Source organism: Argopecten irradians, chromosome 15 (genome assembly GCF_041381155.1).
Source record: "Argopecten irradians isolate NY chromosome 15, Ai_NY, whole genome shotgun sequence".
NCBI classification, from domain to species: domain Eukaryota; kingdom Metazoa; phylum Mollusca; class Bivalvia; order Pectinida; family Pectinidae; genus Argopecten; species Argopecten irradians.
This window is the reverse complement of record NC_091148.1, coordinates 26,675,781-26,694,478: the sequence shown is the minus strand read 5'-3', so window position 1 is coordinate 26,694,478 and position 18,698 is coordinate 26,675,781. Positions and strand designations below refer to the sequence as shown.

At 36.1% G+C, this 18,698-nt stretch overlaps 1 protein-coding gene across 1 annotated transcript in view; it reads left to right on the top strand.

The window, feature by feature from the left end:
- Positions 1-15,875, top strand: part of LOC138309397 (zinc finger protein 629-like) — a 43,252-nt gene extending 27,377 nt beyond the window's left edge. The window contains exons 2-6 of the mRNA XM_069250588.1: positions 2,951-3,206; positions 3,831-4,347; positions 4,649-4,791; positions 5,878-6,379; positions 10,086-15,875. Of these exons, the coding sequence (XP_069106689.1) occupies positions 2,953-3,206; positions 3,831-4,347; positions 4,649-4,791; positions 5,878-6,364 (1,401 nt within the window). The 5' untranslated portion in view covers positions 2,951-2,952 and the 3' untranslated portion in view covers positions 6,365-6,379; positions 10,086-15,875. The remainder of the gene's footprint in view (positions 1-2,950; positions 3,207-3,830; positions 4,348-4,648; positions 4,792-5,877; positions 6,380-10,085) is intronic.
- Positions 15,876-18,698: the final 2,823 nt, after the last annotated feature.

Genomic DNA, 18,698 nt, shown 5'->3' with positions numbered 1-18,698 from the left:
ATCCCCTACCCCTACCCCCCAACCCCTACCTCATATTCACTACCCCTACCCTTAACCCCTACCTCCTATCCGCTACCCCTACCCCATAACCGCTACCCCTAATCCCTACCTCGTATCCACTACCCCTACTCCCTACCCTACCCCTACCCTACCCCCCTATCCCCTATCCTATCCACCCCCCTATCCCCTAACCCCTACCTCCTATCCACTACCCCTACCCCATAACCCCTACCTCCTATCCAGTACCTCTACCCCATAACCCCTAACCCCTACCTCATATCCACTACCCCTACCTCCTATCCACTACCTCTACCCCATAACCCATAATCACATGTTTCCTTTCTTTTGAGAAATAGAATCTTACCTTTCACGATAAACAGAATCTTAAACTATGTGATATACATTCATGCTTACATGTTGGTGTTGAACAATATAGACCATTTAGACTTTTTTGTTTTCTTATAACTTTCTTTAAATAAAGAATAATGCTTACCTGAAAATTTTAGTTCATCAAACCATAGATGTTTTGTTCTTATAATGGGTTACATCAATAGTGAACATATCGGTATTGTATTTGTCATTAGTTGGGGGCAGTGCTGGCCGAGTGGTTAAGATGTCCCGATATATTACCACAAGCCCTTAACCTTTGGGTCGCAAGTTTAAATCCCATGTGAAGTATGTAGTTGCCGGATACAGACATCTTGTTGGTGGTTTTTCTCCAGACACTTAGGCTTTCAGTACACATTACAGTTCTTAAACCTGACAGGTCCTTAGATGACCTGGGCTGTCAATTTACACAAACCAAACCTTCATACATTTAAGTAATTAATTGGTTGTAACAGAAATCTTAACATGACTCACAAAAAAGTTGAAGCTTTCATTTTGTTGTAATGATTTGTTTCAGAAAATTCAAAATTAGTCTTTAGAAAATGTTGAGGATGACAAATTCTATAGATGTGAATAGTTCACTTTAATGTTGGTACCAGTTTTACTGAATACATATACGGGGTGTAAAAATCTGCTAGACTTATGGCAAGGGCTACCATGTTTGTAAGATGTTTACGATGGTTCTACACCTAATGTAGGGACCAGACTAGGGTTAACTGTATATTTTACCAGAATACATGTACAATATCTACACAGACAATTTCATTAGTTCATGTTCCTTCCCTTTGGTGATCGTCTAATTGTTTGCTGTCGTCGTTGTCTACACAGTAATTACGTTTTAGATGAGGCGGCACGTTATTGGAGCACGGTCAGATTCCAAACTGAAGTCTATAGAAGGTCTTAGCCAGAGCAAAACATTTACATGATTAGGAGTCCCCTAACACTGGAACGGGAGCGTCTCTGTCTGTCTGTCTGTCTGTCTGTCTGTCTGTCTGTCTGTCTGTCTGTCCGTCTATCTGTCCATCTGTCTGTGCTTGGATGTTGTTGGTTTATTGACTGAAAGTGTATATCATCTAGAAGAGTTAATACAAAATGAAAATTAAAAGTTACTAGGATTTTCAATGATTAACCAGTTAGTCAGCCAGAATTCTGCTAACCAGTTTCAAAATTCTGTAACTGAATAACCACACCTGTATATATATTTATATGTGTCTGTTTGTGTATTGTCCTATGGGATTCTTCTATGAACAATACAATTCATAGAGTTCTATGTTTGATTTTTAAATCCTATACTACTGTATATCAACTTCACTTTTTATTAACTGTATCTGCCATAATAAGTGTCCCTCCCATCTACTAGAGGAGTTGAAGTTATATGGTTTGGTTTTATTAGTGTAATGTCCTATTAATAGCCAGGGTCATGTAGAACTGTGCCAGGTTTGTTGGTGGAGGAAAGCTGGAGTACCCAGAGAAAAACCTCCTACCAGCGGTCAGTACCTGGCAACTGCCCCACATAGGATTCCAACCCGCATCCCAGAGGTAGAGGGCTAGTGGTAATATATCGGGACATCTTAATCACTCGGTCACCATGGCCCCGTTAAAGTTATATAAACGCCCCTGTCCACCCCCCTCTCCCCATGGTTTAAATGATGTTTTACAACTGTATCACATAAAACATTAACTAGCTTGTCATGGAGTATTGATGCATATATCAAAGGAAAGAATGCTTATACATGTTTACTGTGACCGATTATTGTGCTATGAGTACGGAAGGAGGTAAAATGTGGCTGACTTTTTTAAAAGGTTTTTCGTGCACAACTTACATTTTCGTTACTTAGTAAGTGCCTCACTTTGTTATATTTTTTATGTGCCCTCGGCCCTAATTACAAATAAGTATGTATTTTTTTATATCTAGATTAAACAACATGAAATAGTTGTTCATCATCAGTCTGATCGTCTATATGTATGTAGTAACTGATATATTATTTTATGATAAGGATATCCATAACTACATTTTACTATGGTATCATGTATAATTCAAATGTTTTGACAAATACATCAATATTATAGATTCCGGGGCTAAATATTGGTACCGATGGTATTCACTGTATAAATTATTAAACAAAGAAATTCAACAAACATCCTGATTTTATGGCCTCTGACAATAAAAAAAAATATCTTCAAAATTTGTATCAATAACACCTGTATTATTGGCAGAGTTCAGATCACTGGCACCAGTTTGTGACATTGTATATATATTAATGTCTTTTATGTGCAGAGTTTCATGGGAAATATCGTATAACTTAATGATCCTAAAGTGATCAATTAAATATAAACCATTAAAACATTGTGTTGGGATCTCACATAGGTTATGGGTTTCTGTGTCATTTCTGGGGTACATTTGAGGCCGAATTAAGGCCCCTTTCTTTCTGTATTTTACCTATTTGAACTGAATATTTGCTCAAGTCTTTTAAGTCTTCATATTTCCAGAAATAAAAAATAATCTTAAAACTTCATCCCAGATTAAGATCCACAAATTACAATTATTTTTTTTCTGTTACAGAGATGGATGAGGATGGGCGGGAGAAAGAGATTGTCCGACTACCAGCGTCCTCCAACTCACGTCCCCACAAGTGTGAGGTGTGTTCTAGACAGTTTCGAGAAATAGCTACGTTACGTAAACATGAACAGTTACACAGAGCCGACCGGCCCTATGTGTGTACCACTTGTGGAAAGTCTTTTCTTTGGTCGTCAAATTTGAAAGTGCACGAACGCGTCCACACCGGAGAGAGACCGTACAAGTGCAAAATATGTCACAGGTACGTAATTATCTATACTAGGTATGCTACGATTTTCCCCTTTTCTCAATGTAATTAACATGGTCAAGTACATGTCAATATTTTGCATACGAATCCAGTGTTTCTATTTTAGGAACACAGAGTCATTATTATGATTATGACATCACAACTGGGTCAATATTGCATTTATGGCATCACAATATATCTCCAAATTTCTGAGAAAGGAGTATTGGAGTGGTCTGATAACTCTTCATGTACATTTTACAAATTATGCAGTCAATATAAAAATTAAGGACCTTGATTTCTACTAGGTAGAATGAAAAAATAAGGATTCTAAGTTTGCATAATTCCACATTAACATCAATAAAGGTCCATACTTAATAAATAACCATACACTTAAAAAGAAATATACACAACAGTGGATAACCACCCGCACACATATAGAATAGTCTGGTTTGGAAATATCACTCATAAAGAATTTGTATTATACCATATAAGATAGATAAACCCCTTTCCCCAAAATGACAGTTTTATAGAAATACAACGGACATAATTATATAATCACAGTACATCTTTATATTATATCCATAGATCTTTTTATCCAACACTAAAGTCTCATACATGAGGACTTTTTGTATTTTTTAGATGTTTCACACAATCCAATGACTTACGTCGTCATGAGAGAAATGTACACATGCGAGGAAAGCTCGTTAATTACCGATCAACAGGAGCCCGTGTGGCGAGCAATTCGGGACATGTAAACATGGCCGCCTATCAGGCGTTCGCCATGCAGCAGCGCGCTCTACTACAACATGCCCTTACATACGAAACGATAATGCACAGCGCTGCTGCTGTTACTCAGAGCCATTACATGGGGCCGCCATCGGATTCGTCGATTCTGCCGCCGCCATCGGATTCGTCGATTCTGCCGGCGCCTAAACGCGATCAGTGTGACCTAGCCGTATCTACCTCAACCGACAGCATGTATCGCTCTCATAAAACTCCCAGCCCAATCAAACTGGAGCAGGTCACGCCCCCATCAACACCCGGAGACGAGGCCCACCAATCAGATGGCCAGAACAGTCGCCCACTATCCAATCAAAACTCTTCTGACTCAGAACTTAGAAACCTTCAAAGGCAGATGTCAAATGAATATGGCAAGGTAAGTTTAGAAATAAATGCAATAACTTGATCAGAGAGTTTTTGCGATTTTTTTCATTTTAAGTGCTGTAAATTTTTAATGCATTTTAACATATAAAACCAGTCTTTGCAATACATTGTATATGTGATTTTATTGAATCTATTAATTGTCGTGACTGTATTGAAATTTTACTAAATAAAGATATTGTTATAGTTACTAACATTTCATTGGTCACCTCAGTCATAAATCTGTATTATAAGCATTGTTTATTGGGTGATTAGGAAGGTTTCTGTATTAAACACGATATGATTGGTTCCTTCAGATCTCCTTGACGACGAGTAACAGTGTGATTCACTCACCTCCAGCCCTATCCTCATCCACATACCTCAGTCAGCGTAGTCACACCTCCGACGGAGCGAGTCCACACAAGAATGGACTCATATCTCCTAACTCACAATGTCCAAGGTATGTACAGCATGTTCTCACAAGAATGGACTCATATCTCCTAACTCACAATGTCCAAGGTATGTACAGCACGTTCTCACAAGAATGGACTCATATCTCCTAACTCACAGTGTCCAAGGTATGTTTAGCGCGTTCTCACACAAGAATGGACTCATATCTCCTAACTCACAATGTCCAAGGTATGTACAGCATGTTCTCACAAGAATGGACTCATATCTCCTAACTCACAATGTCCAAGGTATGTACAGCACGTTCTCACAAGAATGGACTCATATCTCCTAACTCACAGTGTCCAAGGTATGTTTAGCGCGTTCTCACACAAGAATGGACTCATATCTCCTAACTAACAATGTCCAAGGTATGTTTAGCGCGTTCTCACAAGAATGGACTCATATCTCCTAACTCACAATGTCCCAGGTATGTTTAGCGCGTTCTCACAAGAATGGACTCATATCTCCTAACTCACAATGTCCAAGGTATGTACAGCACGTTCTCACAAGAATGAACTCATATCTCCTAACTCACAGTGTCCATGGTAGGTATAGTGCGTTCTCGCAAGAATGGACTCATATCTCCTAACTCACATTGTCCATGGTACATACAACTGGCTACATATTTCATAAGCATTGGGAATTTACATGTGTTTTAGTACAAGTACATGTGTATTATTCTTTTTGTCACGAACACCACAAAATAAGCTGTCCTTTATACATCATCAAATAGAAATGTTATAGAATGTGTATGTTGCATTGTTAGAAAAAGACAAAACTGTACTGTCACCTGTATCCATGGTAACATGTAAATATTTTGGCAATGGCAACTGATGACCTTTATTTTCAGTAAATATTTTTATGGACTGAACAATACCATTGTTTGTATCTATATGTTCCTAGTAACTGATGACCATTGTTTGTTACAGTTTGCTGGGGCTGATGTCTGTATGTTACTATGGTAACCAATAACCTTTGTTTGTTTCTATTGTAACCAATAACCTTTGTTACTATGGTAACTGATGACCTTTGTTACTATGGTAACTGATGACCTTTGTTTGTTACTATGGTAACCGATGACCTTTGTTTGTTACAGTTTGTCGGGACTGACCAGCCTACCTCAGCCTGTCCCTCTGCCTCCTATCTCCTCTATATATGGGGCTCAGACTTCTACCTCAGACCGCGGCGACCGCGTCATTGACCTCAGCATGAATAAGTCCATCAGTAGTGGCGACTCCGATGATGGCGACTGGAAGGGAGGCAACTCCTCATTTGTATCTAAATCTCCCCAGATGTCCGAGACCGAGAGTGAAGAGAAGCGTGATGTGACGACAACCTCAGAAACCCCGACCGTCGACTCGGGGATCCACCACTGCCCTCACTGTAACCTGTTTTTCCAGGACTTCACCATGTACCATCTTCACCAGTCGCTGCATCCGATGGACCACGACCCGTTCAGGTGTCCCAGCTGTCAGAAATGCTGTCAGGATCGTATCGAGTTCATGTTCCACATGGTGTGGCACGTCAAGTACCCTCACACCATCCCCAACTACCAGCCCTTCAAGGAGAGCTACCTTACTTAATCAAAACTCCCTCAAGTAAGTCATCCTTAACTACAGCCCTTCAAGGAGAGCTACCTTAATTAATCAAAACTCCCTCAAGTAAGCAAACACACACATATTCCTTAACTGATCCCTTTAAGGTTTGGTTTCATCGGTTTTGCCATATTAGCAGCCAAGGTCATTTAAGGATAGGCCCATTTCATAGGTGGAAAAGAAGCTGAGGTACCCGGAGAAAAACCACCAACCTGCAGTCAGTAACTCGCAACTGCCCCACATGAGATTCAAATTCCTGATCGCGAGATGGAAGGCTTGTGTTAATATGTTGGGACATCTTAACCACTTGGCCATTGCTGCCTTTCAAGGAGAGCCACCTCATTTATATCTCTGTAAGGAAAACCAATCAGTTTGATTAGAAATCCCTTAAAGCTTTTATATCACAATCCCATTGTACTATCCCTTTGACTAGAGTCACTGTACTAAATCAAAAGTCTCTCTTACCAAACTGGTTATCAAAAGTACATTACTAAAAAGTCCATGCATGCCATGTTTGTTCAAGTAAATGACCCTGTTTTTCTGGCAAAGTCAAATTGACTAAAATTGTATGTAGGGCCTGTTAGGGCCTGTATCATTATAAGATTAAGGATCGTTGTTACTTATTCACGCTGCTATTGATACAGAAAGAGCAGAAATCACAATTACTAGTAACACTCTAAAAATGTGAAATGACATTGAAGACCACAATTTGCCTTAAAAGTCTGACTGTTCGTACTCATTTCACTGCATTGTAGATGTAAATATAAGATTTTTTGCAGTACTGCCAAAAATCAGTTTAAGCTGTTTTTTGTACTTGTCAAATCATTACCTATTCATAATAGTTATTGAAATTTTTAAAACGTTTGGTAATTTGTTTTGTTGAATAAAATGTTAAAAGCTTTTCTTAATTCGTCAGTACGAAAATTACTAAACATGTTAAATAGTAATGTTCATGTGAAAAATGTACATTGTATAAATATTAGTAATCAATAGGATGACTAAAAAGGTTCATCACATTTGGAAATACAAATGTAACATTTGAAGATTAAATAACGCACTGTCTGACAAAAGCATGTACAAACTGCTGTTAGATATATTGGATGGGTTGTATTGGAATTCTGGAGTTAGCAGCTAGTGGTTGTCTATCATTTTGTCTTGTTGGAAATCAAACATAGCAGTCTGAATCTATATATGATATATATTGTGATTATATCGTTAACAGATTAATTGATAAAAAATGTTGCGTCTATCAGTTGATGAACATTCGTTATTTCTTGGTTTATTGGATTCCCTCTCTAAATAAACCCACAAAATAATGAAAACTATCACCATGCTGGTAAGGATGAAGATTACGTGGGTAAGGAATCCACAAAATGATGCTCTCTCTCACCATGCTGCTAAAGACGGGGATTACATGGTTTAAAAATTAAATAAGTAATGAGACAATTAAGATTGTGGTGTGGGGTGTATTGACCATTGTGGTGACCGCGGAGGCCTGCGGCGTGTCTGTCAGTATTGATCGCGACTGGCCGGAGCCCCTACTGACCTGACCTATGATCAATACCCTAATTAATATCGCCAGACAGTCGCGCTGATATTGGAGATACATATAGCCAGCCAGTCACATAAATTTGTCTGTGTATGGCCTCTGAGCTGGCCAGTTTCAGACAGTGGGGAGAGAGCAAGGTAGTTAGCGCCTTTCTTAGGGACTAACTTTACCAGTGTCAGTCTGAAGGGTGAGGTCAACTTAGGGGTCATATATCTCATAAGGTTTCTTAACTGACCAATCACAGTCAATACATCACAGGAAAGGTCAAATGTCACCAGACTGACCAGAGAGGGGCATACATCTCCTAGGGCTTCTTACTGACCAATCATAGTCAATATAAGACAGGAAGGTCAAAGGTCTTAACTAACCAATCACAGTCAATATATCTAAGGAAAGGTCAAATGTCACCAGACTGAGTACAGAGGGGTCATATATCTCATAAGGCTTCTTACTGACCAATCACAGTCATTTTATCAGAGGAAAGGTCAAATGTCACCAGACTGACCAGAGAGGGGCATACATCTCTTAGGGCTTCTTACTGACCAATCATAGTCAATATAACACAGGAAGGTCAAATGTCACCAGACTGACCAGAGTGGGGTCATACATCTCTTAGGGCTTCATAGTCAATATATATAACACAGGAAGGTCAAAATTTAAGTTGCTAGACTAACCTTGGATGGGGTCATATATCTCATAGGGCTTCTTAACTAACCACTCACAGTCAATATATCACAGGAAGGTGAAGAAAGGTAAGAGGTCATGATTGGAGAGATAAAAATAAATTAAAAAATGAAGGTCAAAGATCACTGAAGTTATAGAGGGTATTTTTATATACAAATGTTTTCAAGTGTCTTAATTAAGGCATATCATGAAAAGGTCAAATATTGAAGTTAAGTCAAAGGTCATATTGAAGGTTAATAAAAGGTCATATATATATAAGACATGTTTGGTCAAATATTGTTGGGCTGCCATAATGGTGTTAAAAGGTCAAATATCAGAAATAGAAATTTATGAGTTGGCAGATTTTAGTTTTATCAAAAACTGTTGTTAATCAAACGACAAGAAAAAGATATTGAATGAGATTGATGGTTGGTAGTACAGATAGATAAGTATTAAAACCTGAGAGAGAAAAGTTGTATAAGTTAATTGAGACATTTCTTTCTTGCCACCATTGTTGGTTTGTTATTGAGAATGTCCTCCATTAATCCTGAAGTCCACAGACGGTGTTCCACCTGCCGGTACTTTGTCAGTGTAACTAGACACCGCAGAGACAGACTGGCATTTCCTGGTTTTATGTGAGCTGCTGTATCAGACACACGTTACCATGACGACCTGTAAGCCCACCTTGGAGACTGACCATCTACTGTCCTTTGTCTCCGTGCCATAAGTTTGTGTGACACCTAAGGCACCTTGTCACATCATCTTCTAGACATTGTCGCTGAAATGTGGCTTCTTCTTTCCTAAGGGGTATAATATCACGGCCATGGTTACTCGTCTGTGTGTCCAACCAAGGAATAATAGGTTATAAACACCGAAGCATCGTCAGCCATTAAAAAAGTAATAAAGTTTAGAGCCTTCATCAACAGATTATTTTCATTCGTAATAAGTTCAGTTCCCCCGCAAATCAAAAAGGAAGTGAATTTTTTTTTATGACTAGTATATGATGAGAACAGGCAAGATGAACTACGTAACCAGATCTACAAGCCGTCATAACCAGTAATGTAACACCATTGTTTTTGTTCCTAACAAACATTATTTTGTTTTTGTTTCCAGTCATTTCCATTGCTATCCAGATTTAACAAATCAATAGGATCAATCACACCCCTGTTTAAAGGATTTTTTAATTTAGAAAAAGTAGACAAGATTTTTCAATCCCATTCTAATTTGTACTTAATTTTAAACATCCTTAGGTGATAATAATCTTTGTCTCCATGGTAACAGTGGTTGTCATCAGTCACCATGACAACCGATTTGTCTGTTTCAGATGAGATGCTGAAGAACTTTTTGTTTTATTATTAAATTCCTTGATACCATTGTGTTACCATGGCAGCCATATTACTAGACGACCATCATGTCCTTGTTAACACGAGACAGTTCACTCTGCTTTATGGATATTTCATACTGAAATTGTCTGTAATGCTTAATTCTCTATTACAGGACCTGACAGGTCATCAGGGGGACAACTCCTGGACATATCTTGGACCAGGATGATGACTACATGGCCTGGAACTCTCCAGGCTGGAGACACGTTTAGTGCTACAGACACACGAGACTTTCTGAAGATCTACTGTCGTTAGGGAGTCGTGCGATGAACTGGGAGGCCGATGCTACCTCTTTTTTTGACTATATAGCGGGTATTATAAAATTCCTCGTCAATTTGACGCGGAATAACAGGGGAGTTATGTCCCCTGATCTGGCGGCAGACAAATGTAATTATTGGATTTTTTATCTCATTCATGTATTGTAATAACTTTGTTGATGTAATTGATGCTACAGATATCACAATGTACTGCCATTGATAATGGATATCCCGGTAACTTACCCTCTGCACCTCGTAAAAAAGGGGCACAACCCTATTTTTCATTTTTACTTATTATATATTATCCATGACAAGATGAAATCACTAATCACTTGTTGACCCGGTTCTGAAGTGGGGCTGTTCACTCCTTTAGATATACAATGGTTCGTTAATGTTTGTTGTTAATATTGGAACAATATGCAGGGATATGTGGTCCTAATTAATACCGGTTCACAAATTTATTGTAGTATTAGAACTACAGATACACGATCTGTGTTAAATATTGTGTGTTTATTATACAATGTATATCAAGTTTGAAGTTTTTCTCAGTGCTAGATCTAGTACATATGTGACAAATATGACAAAATTATCTAGATCTGTCAATTTTTTTAATAAAAAAAAGATGATAACTTTATTTTAAGTGGCGCATAAAATATGTTCACCTTTCAATTAATTACATCAATTATGGAATATTTGAAATTGATGTTTTTTTTAAAGATATTACTTGTAGTTAAATTTACTTCCAATATTTTCAGATTAAGAGATCTTCTGTACAGTACTATTTGCATAAAATTTTTCTTAATGGCAAGATTTCTAAATATCAGCTAATTTCCCCCCTGGAGATTTATTTGAATCTTCCATTTCAAAGACTGGAACAGTCAATTTTGAAACTTCGGGGATGAATAGTTTTGTGTAATTTGTGAAATGAATTTTTTTTTATTCCTAATACTGCTGCAGCTAAACAATGTTGTATTTTTCCTCTGTATTTATACCCCAAGTCATCGTGAATCTTTCTACCGACTCTATCCTGTTATTTTTACAATTCCCTTTTGCCCCCCACATTTGATGGATTACTTACAACATACATGGTGCTTTTACCAAAATTTGTGTTCGTCATAAAATGCGTGCCATACAAAACACCAATTTTTTCCTCAAAACCTTAATTGTTTGTACACCATGCATTCAGCATAATGGAATAGAAACATTAGATAATTTGGTTTTAGCATTACATTACTTTGTTTGTACAAGGGCTGGAGACCTACGAGAACCAGATACATTAACAGATCTTAAATGGTTATAATACAAATTTATTTACCATTTTGTAACTGTACCTGAAAAATTATAAGAATGAATTACTGTTTTATCATCAGTCCTGTCAATTTTCTTTTCTTTAGAATATGTGTTGCAAGTGTGGAAAAGTTACATAAAGCAGTTATTTAATTATAAAATGGGGCATGATTGTTTTGAATTATTTTTTTTTGTTGCAATTCTTTTTTCAATTCCATTGAACAATGACGATATGCTGATTATCAGTTTCATCCTTCTTAAATATCATCATATTAAATATACATACTCCGGTACTTAAAAGTGTAATGATATTATCGTTTGTTATTGCGTAATTTAGGTATTGCTCTGAGGAAGTCACGTACAGCTAAGATGTGAGAACAGCTATAACATTCTCGAGGATCCAGCCCTTATGCAGATATCCTTACTATTGGTTTGGCGTTTTTTATGTGGTTCTGTAGATTATAATCTATTTTCTGGTAAATTAACTCATTCACCCCTGAAATTTGATAATGGACTGGTCTAGTCTTTGATTCAGAAGAGTCTAAGTGTATCTTTAGGGGTGAAAGTTAATGAAATTAAGAAATGTCCTAAGTATACTTTTAAAAGAACAGAAATGGTGAAAAACTGAAAAATATCAATTTAATTTAATTTTTTAAAGGGAAAAAAATCATTGTTTTGATACATATTATATGTTAATTTGTAATGAAAGAACAAAAAAACAAAAAAATTTCAAAGGGAAAAAAGCATTTGATATAGTAGTAGTTTTAACATAATTTGAACAATTATAAATCCAAAAGTTTTTATTGGATACTTATCAAAATCATTTTAAAGAAATTTTTTTATTAAGATGATCTACAGGGTCAGAAGCCATTGGTTGATTATCATCCCTTTTTATTTATATTCCATCACTGGATTACAAAGCTATTTACAGTAAACCACACTAGGTAAACACCAAACACATTGTAGTGTACACAATCCACAGCATTCATTATTTGTAATCAATACCGACTTTCACCACATTTTTTTTACCCGTTTCTTTTTTGAAATCTTTTATGTTTTTGTTGTTGACATCCGAACCCGCTTTGTGTTCAGACTTCCATATACTGAGCTATGACATTTAATGTTTTCATTTTACTGATATCATCATACCTCACTTTTCGCTAATTTTGCAATGAAAAATGTATGTTCTCTTAATTGCATAATAAATTGCTTGGTCCGTAATGTTAGGGGCGTTGGACAATATTATAAAGTAATTAGTAAGTTACGGGGTCGTTCTAAGATAAATAGAATCTTGTACTTGGGATCATTTAGATAAATCAATATAATCAAAATAATCACACTATAATGAATCTCTAATTTCATTTTGAATCTCGCCATTAGAGTACAGGTCTATATCAATGCATTAATTATAAGACCTGGGTCATATTATTTTATGTGCTTTCAAACGATCAATTATTATTGTCATTATTCTTCCAACAACGTTTAAAAACCTTTATTCCATTTAACTGACCGGTGATTCTGCGAATAATTTTTTATTTTTCTTCCTTTTTGTAATAAAAGATTTCTATTTTTTCGGTTGAAGTGTTAAGACGTATTTGTTGAATATTGCTGCTTATCAAAGCCATATTTTTTTTTTATATCATGCCCGGTGAATTCCCATCATTTTCATTCTTTTTCTCATCATTATCACAAATCTTTTTACATAGTTAACTCCCTTGCGTGTTAGCTCGGCATTAATGTATATATATCTGCCATATTCAACCCCAATGTCCCCATATATACACTGAGTTCATTTTTTGTCAAAAGTTAAAATTCTCTTATGCTATATATGTGTTATATAAATGTTCACGACACGGGTGATTTATAATCGTGAAGAAAAAAATTTAAAAAAAAAAAAGTTATATATGTACTCATCTTCATGTTCCATAAAATATGATTGGTGATCTGTTGGAAATACGAAAATACTGTTCAGGGGAGATCACTCTAACACCTCCAGGCTCCTTACAAAATACTGTTCAGGGGAGATCACTCTAACACCTCCAGGCTCCTCACTGTTGTGGGATGACCGGTCTGGACTTGTTTGAATGACGATGGTAAATATTGTAGTGTTATAGAAGTTCAGTCGTTGGATTGAATGTGCTGTCTATTTCTATAAGTGGACAATGATATAAGTATTCAATCCTATCTCTGAACAGAAAACAAGGCTTTCGATATGACAGCTATGCATGAGTTTGATTTTGAGGAATATGTTCGTGTTCGTGGGGAGATATTTTTGGATTTTTCTGTTCAACGAGTTGTCTCCCTTGTATTAGATGTACACTTTCTACAAGATCAAGTGATTTGTAACTCTCAACAGGAAGACAATCATTTGAACAAAGCATAGTAATCAATATGACAGATTCCAAAGGCAAACCAAGAACTCAGACAAATCACCATTGTCAAAATAAGTCTATCAAATTGAATTTTAAGTGATAAGTCTATCAAATTGAATTTTAAGTGGGAATATTTAACCATTTTAATATAACCAAATGCCAGCAATGAGGACTGCTATACAAGGCTAGCAAAATCAGATTCCAAATTAATTTCTGAGAGTTTGACAGCTGTAGTTGATCTATCAAGAGTGAGTTTGGAAAGCTGAGAAACCTCATACTTCTAAAGGGCATTTAGACGATCTTGATCATGCTTGTGCTATTGAAGGTTTTGGGAACTTCACTGAAAACATTTATTTATATTTTAAGTTAGAACCTCTGTGTACCATTATGTGGCTAAGACTATTGAACTCTACCGTGGACTCTGACAGTTTTACAAGCTTGCAGTGTTTTTTCTTTTATTTAAACTTTGAACTCTCAGAGAAGCAGTTAGTTTAAGAGAACCAGTTAGTTTGAAAGAACCAGTTAGTTTGGGGAATCCAAGCCATCTAGGACCCCTGACAGTTAGTAATTTTGAGCCCTCTGAAAGGCTTTAAATATTAGGGCTCGGACTTTGAGCCCTTGGAAGGATCTAACAGTATGAGGGCTTAGACTTTGAGCCCTTGGACAGACCTAAGAGTATGAAGGCTCGGATTTTAAGCCCTTTGGTCGGACCTAACAGTATGAGGGCTCAGACTTTGAGCCCTTGGAAGGACCTAACAGTATGAGGGCTCAGACTTTGAGCCCACTTTGAGCCCTTAAGAGGGCTTACAGTCTGCGGAGCTTGGAGGTGGTCAAATCACATTAACATTATTTTTGGTCGTGGTCCACTACTATTTTACCTCAGGAGTATCTTTGTAAGATTTTTAAAACTATTTTTTGTTGGTATTGATTTTCTTGAAAAGCTTTTTAATTGGATAATTACCATATGATAACTCAGGAGATGTTGCTAACTATCAGTAGTATTACACAGCGACAAAGAAATCTACCTCAAAACCTTGGTAACGTGTACATATCTCACTAGTGCTGTCGACTTATTGCTTGTACTTCACATCATCCTATATATTATCATAGTTATATATATTCTATATTCTTTATATATTCAGCACATTTGCACGAATCTATATAAAAGCTCATCACATGATATGGGTGTGTTGGTGTGAGATGTGGGCGTGGTTGTCATAGGTGGTGATGCCATGCCCACCTCTCTCCCGATCTAATTTTTCTCTCTCTCTCTCTGTGTATGTGGAGACTACGTGGGCATCAGATTAACTTATACAACAAATACAGGTAATATTCACCTAGACACCTGTAAAATACAGGTACACTGTATAAATTACCTTTTAACAATTTCCTTTCTAATTACCTCAATATTTGTTATCTATAAATTAGTTACCTGTTCAATTTAATGTAGAACTGATTTTCCCTAAAAGTGATTACCTCTAGGAATCCTTGTACACAAATTACCTTTAAAACATTACCTGTGCAATGATTACCTGTGAAGTAGTTACCTGTACATCTTCATTACCCGCTCTACCTTTAAAATTTTACCCATAAAAATAAATATTTTATATTGTTATACACTTCTACCGTATATATACCTCAGGACAGGTAAGACACCTGTCAAATTAGGCCTTATATACCTCTCTACCTGTTCTTGTGTGTCTATAAATAGAAAATCTTGATGTAATCCAGTAATGATTGTAAGAATGAATACCATTCAGGTATTTCATAGCTGTGAATATGTTACATTTGTAATTATTTGTAGAATTTGGAAATGATGTAATTTTCTGCAGGATTTTCTGATACATTTGTTGTTTATTCCTGTAAATGGGTTATTCATCTCACACAATAAAACCCTGTTTACCTGTTGTATGTTACCTGCTAATTGGATGTGACTTAATTATGTTGGTCTGTATGTGGGAAAACTTTCTGTATATTATATATAATATTTCATTTCTGTATATTATATATAATATTTCATTTTTTTTGTACATCAAATTCTGTATGAAGACAATAAGGTCATGCTTTGGAAATGATTCATGTTAAAATTTATATATGTATTTGTTCACAGTAAACATTCTCTGCAATTGTATTTGATTGAAATATGTTTTTTCATGGTAAAATACCTCTTTTCATGTAAATTATCATGCTATGCTAAATACCTCTGATGAATGCTAAGAAATCTATGTAACAGATATATATATACCTCTGACGATTTTACTGTAAATGTAAGGAAATCTTTAACCTTTCAACCCTGAAAAACAATAATGAACTCTTCCAGCCTCAGTTTTAGAAAAGTTCAAAAGAGTTTTCAGGGGTGAACGAGAAGCATGCTGTTGATACCTCTTACCATTTAATTCAATTGGAAGAAAAGTTTTCTAAGATGCATGTCAGTGTTTTAAAAAGTTTGTTGTCGAGAAAGTTCCGAAAAGCCTTAAAAATATACCGTCCTTTGACATAGCCTGATGTTGATGATACTATTTGTCAAGGGACTAATAGAGTGGCATTCTGGAGCGAATGGTTACTAACTAATTAATTAATAGTTAAGGTGGTAACTGATGATATGTGGAAGGGGAGAATGTGTTCTGATAAGATTGTTAACGATTTATGTATAACTAATAATAAGCTTCTGAATATGCATCAAGATTTTACCTGTAACTGACCTGTACTGTCCCTTATCCACGGTTCGTTAACACCTGTACTAACTTACCTGTGTTTAGCTATCCCCCCCCTTTTAGGATTGCTTTGTAGCTGTCTTCCTAACTGTCCCCCACTGAACAGATTCACATTTCTTGATTTTATATTTTTTCCTACAATCAAAGATGATTTATTTCTGTTGATTTTGTAAATTTTTTATGATTTTTGGAGGAATTGATTTTGTAATATAATAGTGCTGTTTTAATAATGAAGTACCGGTTACTGAAGTTTGTTTCTTTACTACAACGTTTTAGGTGTTCATTTAAGTTGTATTACATAGTTAAACTTGGAGTTTTAGTTTGATGAGTAAAAGAATTTTTTATAGTAGGTTATTTTTAACCTAAGGTGATCTTAATGATCTTTGGCTTACGTATAACCTTTAACCTCACATGACCTTTAAATGTTGTGTGACCTTAGATGACCCAGGGGTCAGCTGAACTAGTGCTGACTTTTTAACCTTTTATTTAATCAATGGTTGGAACAGCCTTTTTGCTCATTGCTTTGTTATAATTCTTATTTTGTTATTTCTCTTTCGTTCTTTTTTTTGTGTGTATCTACGTGATGGGTCGTTTCCCCGTGGTAGATGATGTTTTGTTTTGTATATACGACGTGTAAGGACTACACTCTCTTAACCTACCAAAGATTTTGTTACCTTTGATATTGTATGTACAGCTGTAGGTTGTGATCTGTACTGTCACCCTAACAATGTTCTCTTGTACTATAGTTTATTGTGTGTATAATATACTAATTACCATATACAAAAGTATGAGTTTCATCTGTGTAAGATGTGTATGTATCAGTGAACCTTAGATATTAATACTAATATGAATAATTTCTGTTGAATAGCTAACGAAGGTCAACTTATTTGACCTCTTTGAGTCACACAGTGACCTTGACCTAGTTTTGTTGTAATCAGGTCATAAATGACCTTAAAAAATCTGCACAGAAAATGATGACGTCCATATTGTTCAACAGATTTCTCTCTGCCTTCTGACATATTTTCACAATTGTTTGCTGACAAATGCAATATTTTGAGTACTTTAAGCTCAATTCATTGTTGACTATTTTTCACGGATGCCTTAGACTTAAACTACCTCGAAAGCCATTGTCACATATTTACAAACCATCCAAATTTTCCATTATGCCATTTGGCTTTTTCTGATTGGGTTATACTTTTGATATTGTAAAATTAACATGGCTACCTCAGTGACAGGGCGGGTGTGGGGCACTGCTGTCTGATGTTTGTATTATAACGTGCCTACAACATTCCTGTCACGCTATTTATAGCTATACAGGACTTCCCCATCTTGCTATTTATAGACACAGGGCAACACTGTTATGTTATTTATGTATGCACGACATCGATGTCACGCTATTTATAAACACAGGACTTTTCTGTAATGCTGTCATATACATGCTATTAATAGAAACAAACAATTCTTGCATGGCTCTCTATGGCTATAAATAGATGCAGGAATTTTTCCGCATTTTTTATAGACATCAAATTCTTTTGCTATAACAAGCTACAGGGAATTCATGTCAAGCTACAGAACATTGCTAAATGTATTTGGCTAAAGGACATTCCTTTCAAGGTATGCACAGCTACAAGGGATTCCTGTTGAGCTATATATAGCTACACAACATTCCTGTTGCACTATAAATAGCATCAGAGTTATACCTGTTGTACTATGAATAGTTGTGGGGTGTTATTTCCTGCCATTTAGTGTATTCAGTGCCGGGTGTTTATTATATATCATTGAATATGCAACTGGCTCACAACCAGATTTGTTTTATCAAGTTTACTGTTGTAATATTTCTAGGTGAGGTTTCGGGGAAATGCATCTAGAGACAGTACAGTGTACACCATGGCAGTGCTCTGTTCCAGATATCAACTCATTGTATCAGGCCTTATTTTGATATTTTGGATAATCATGATAGAGTAAGATTATTTGTCGTACTCAATTAAAATAACAATTGTTTAATCCAATAATTATTACATTTCGATTTATTTGGGTTTCATAAATGCTCTTTTATTCAGAAACTGCTTTTCGGAATACTTTGCAGTTACCTCCCTTC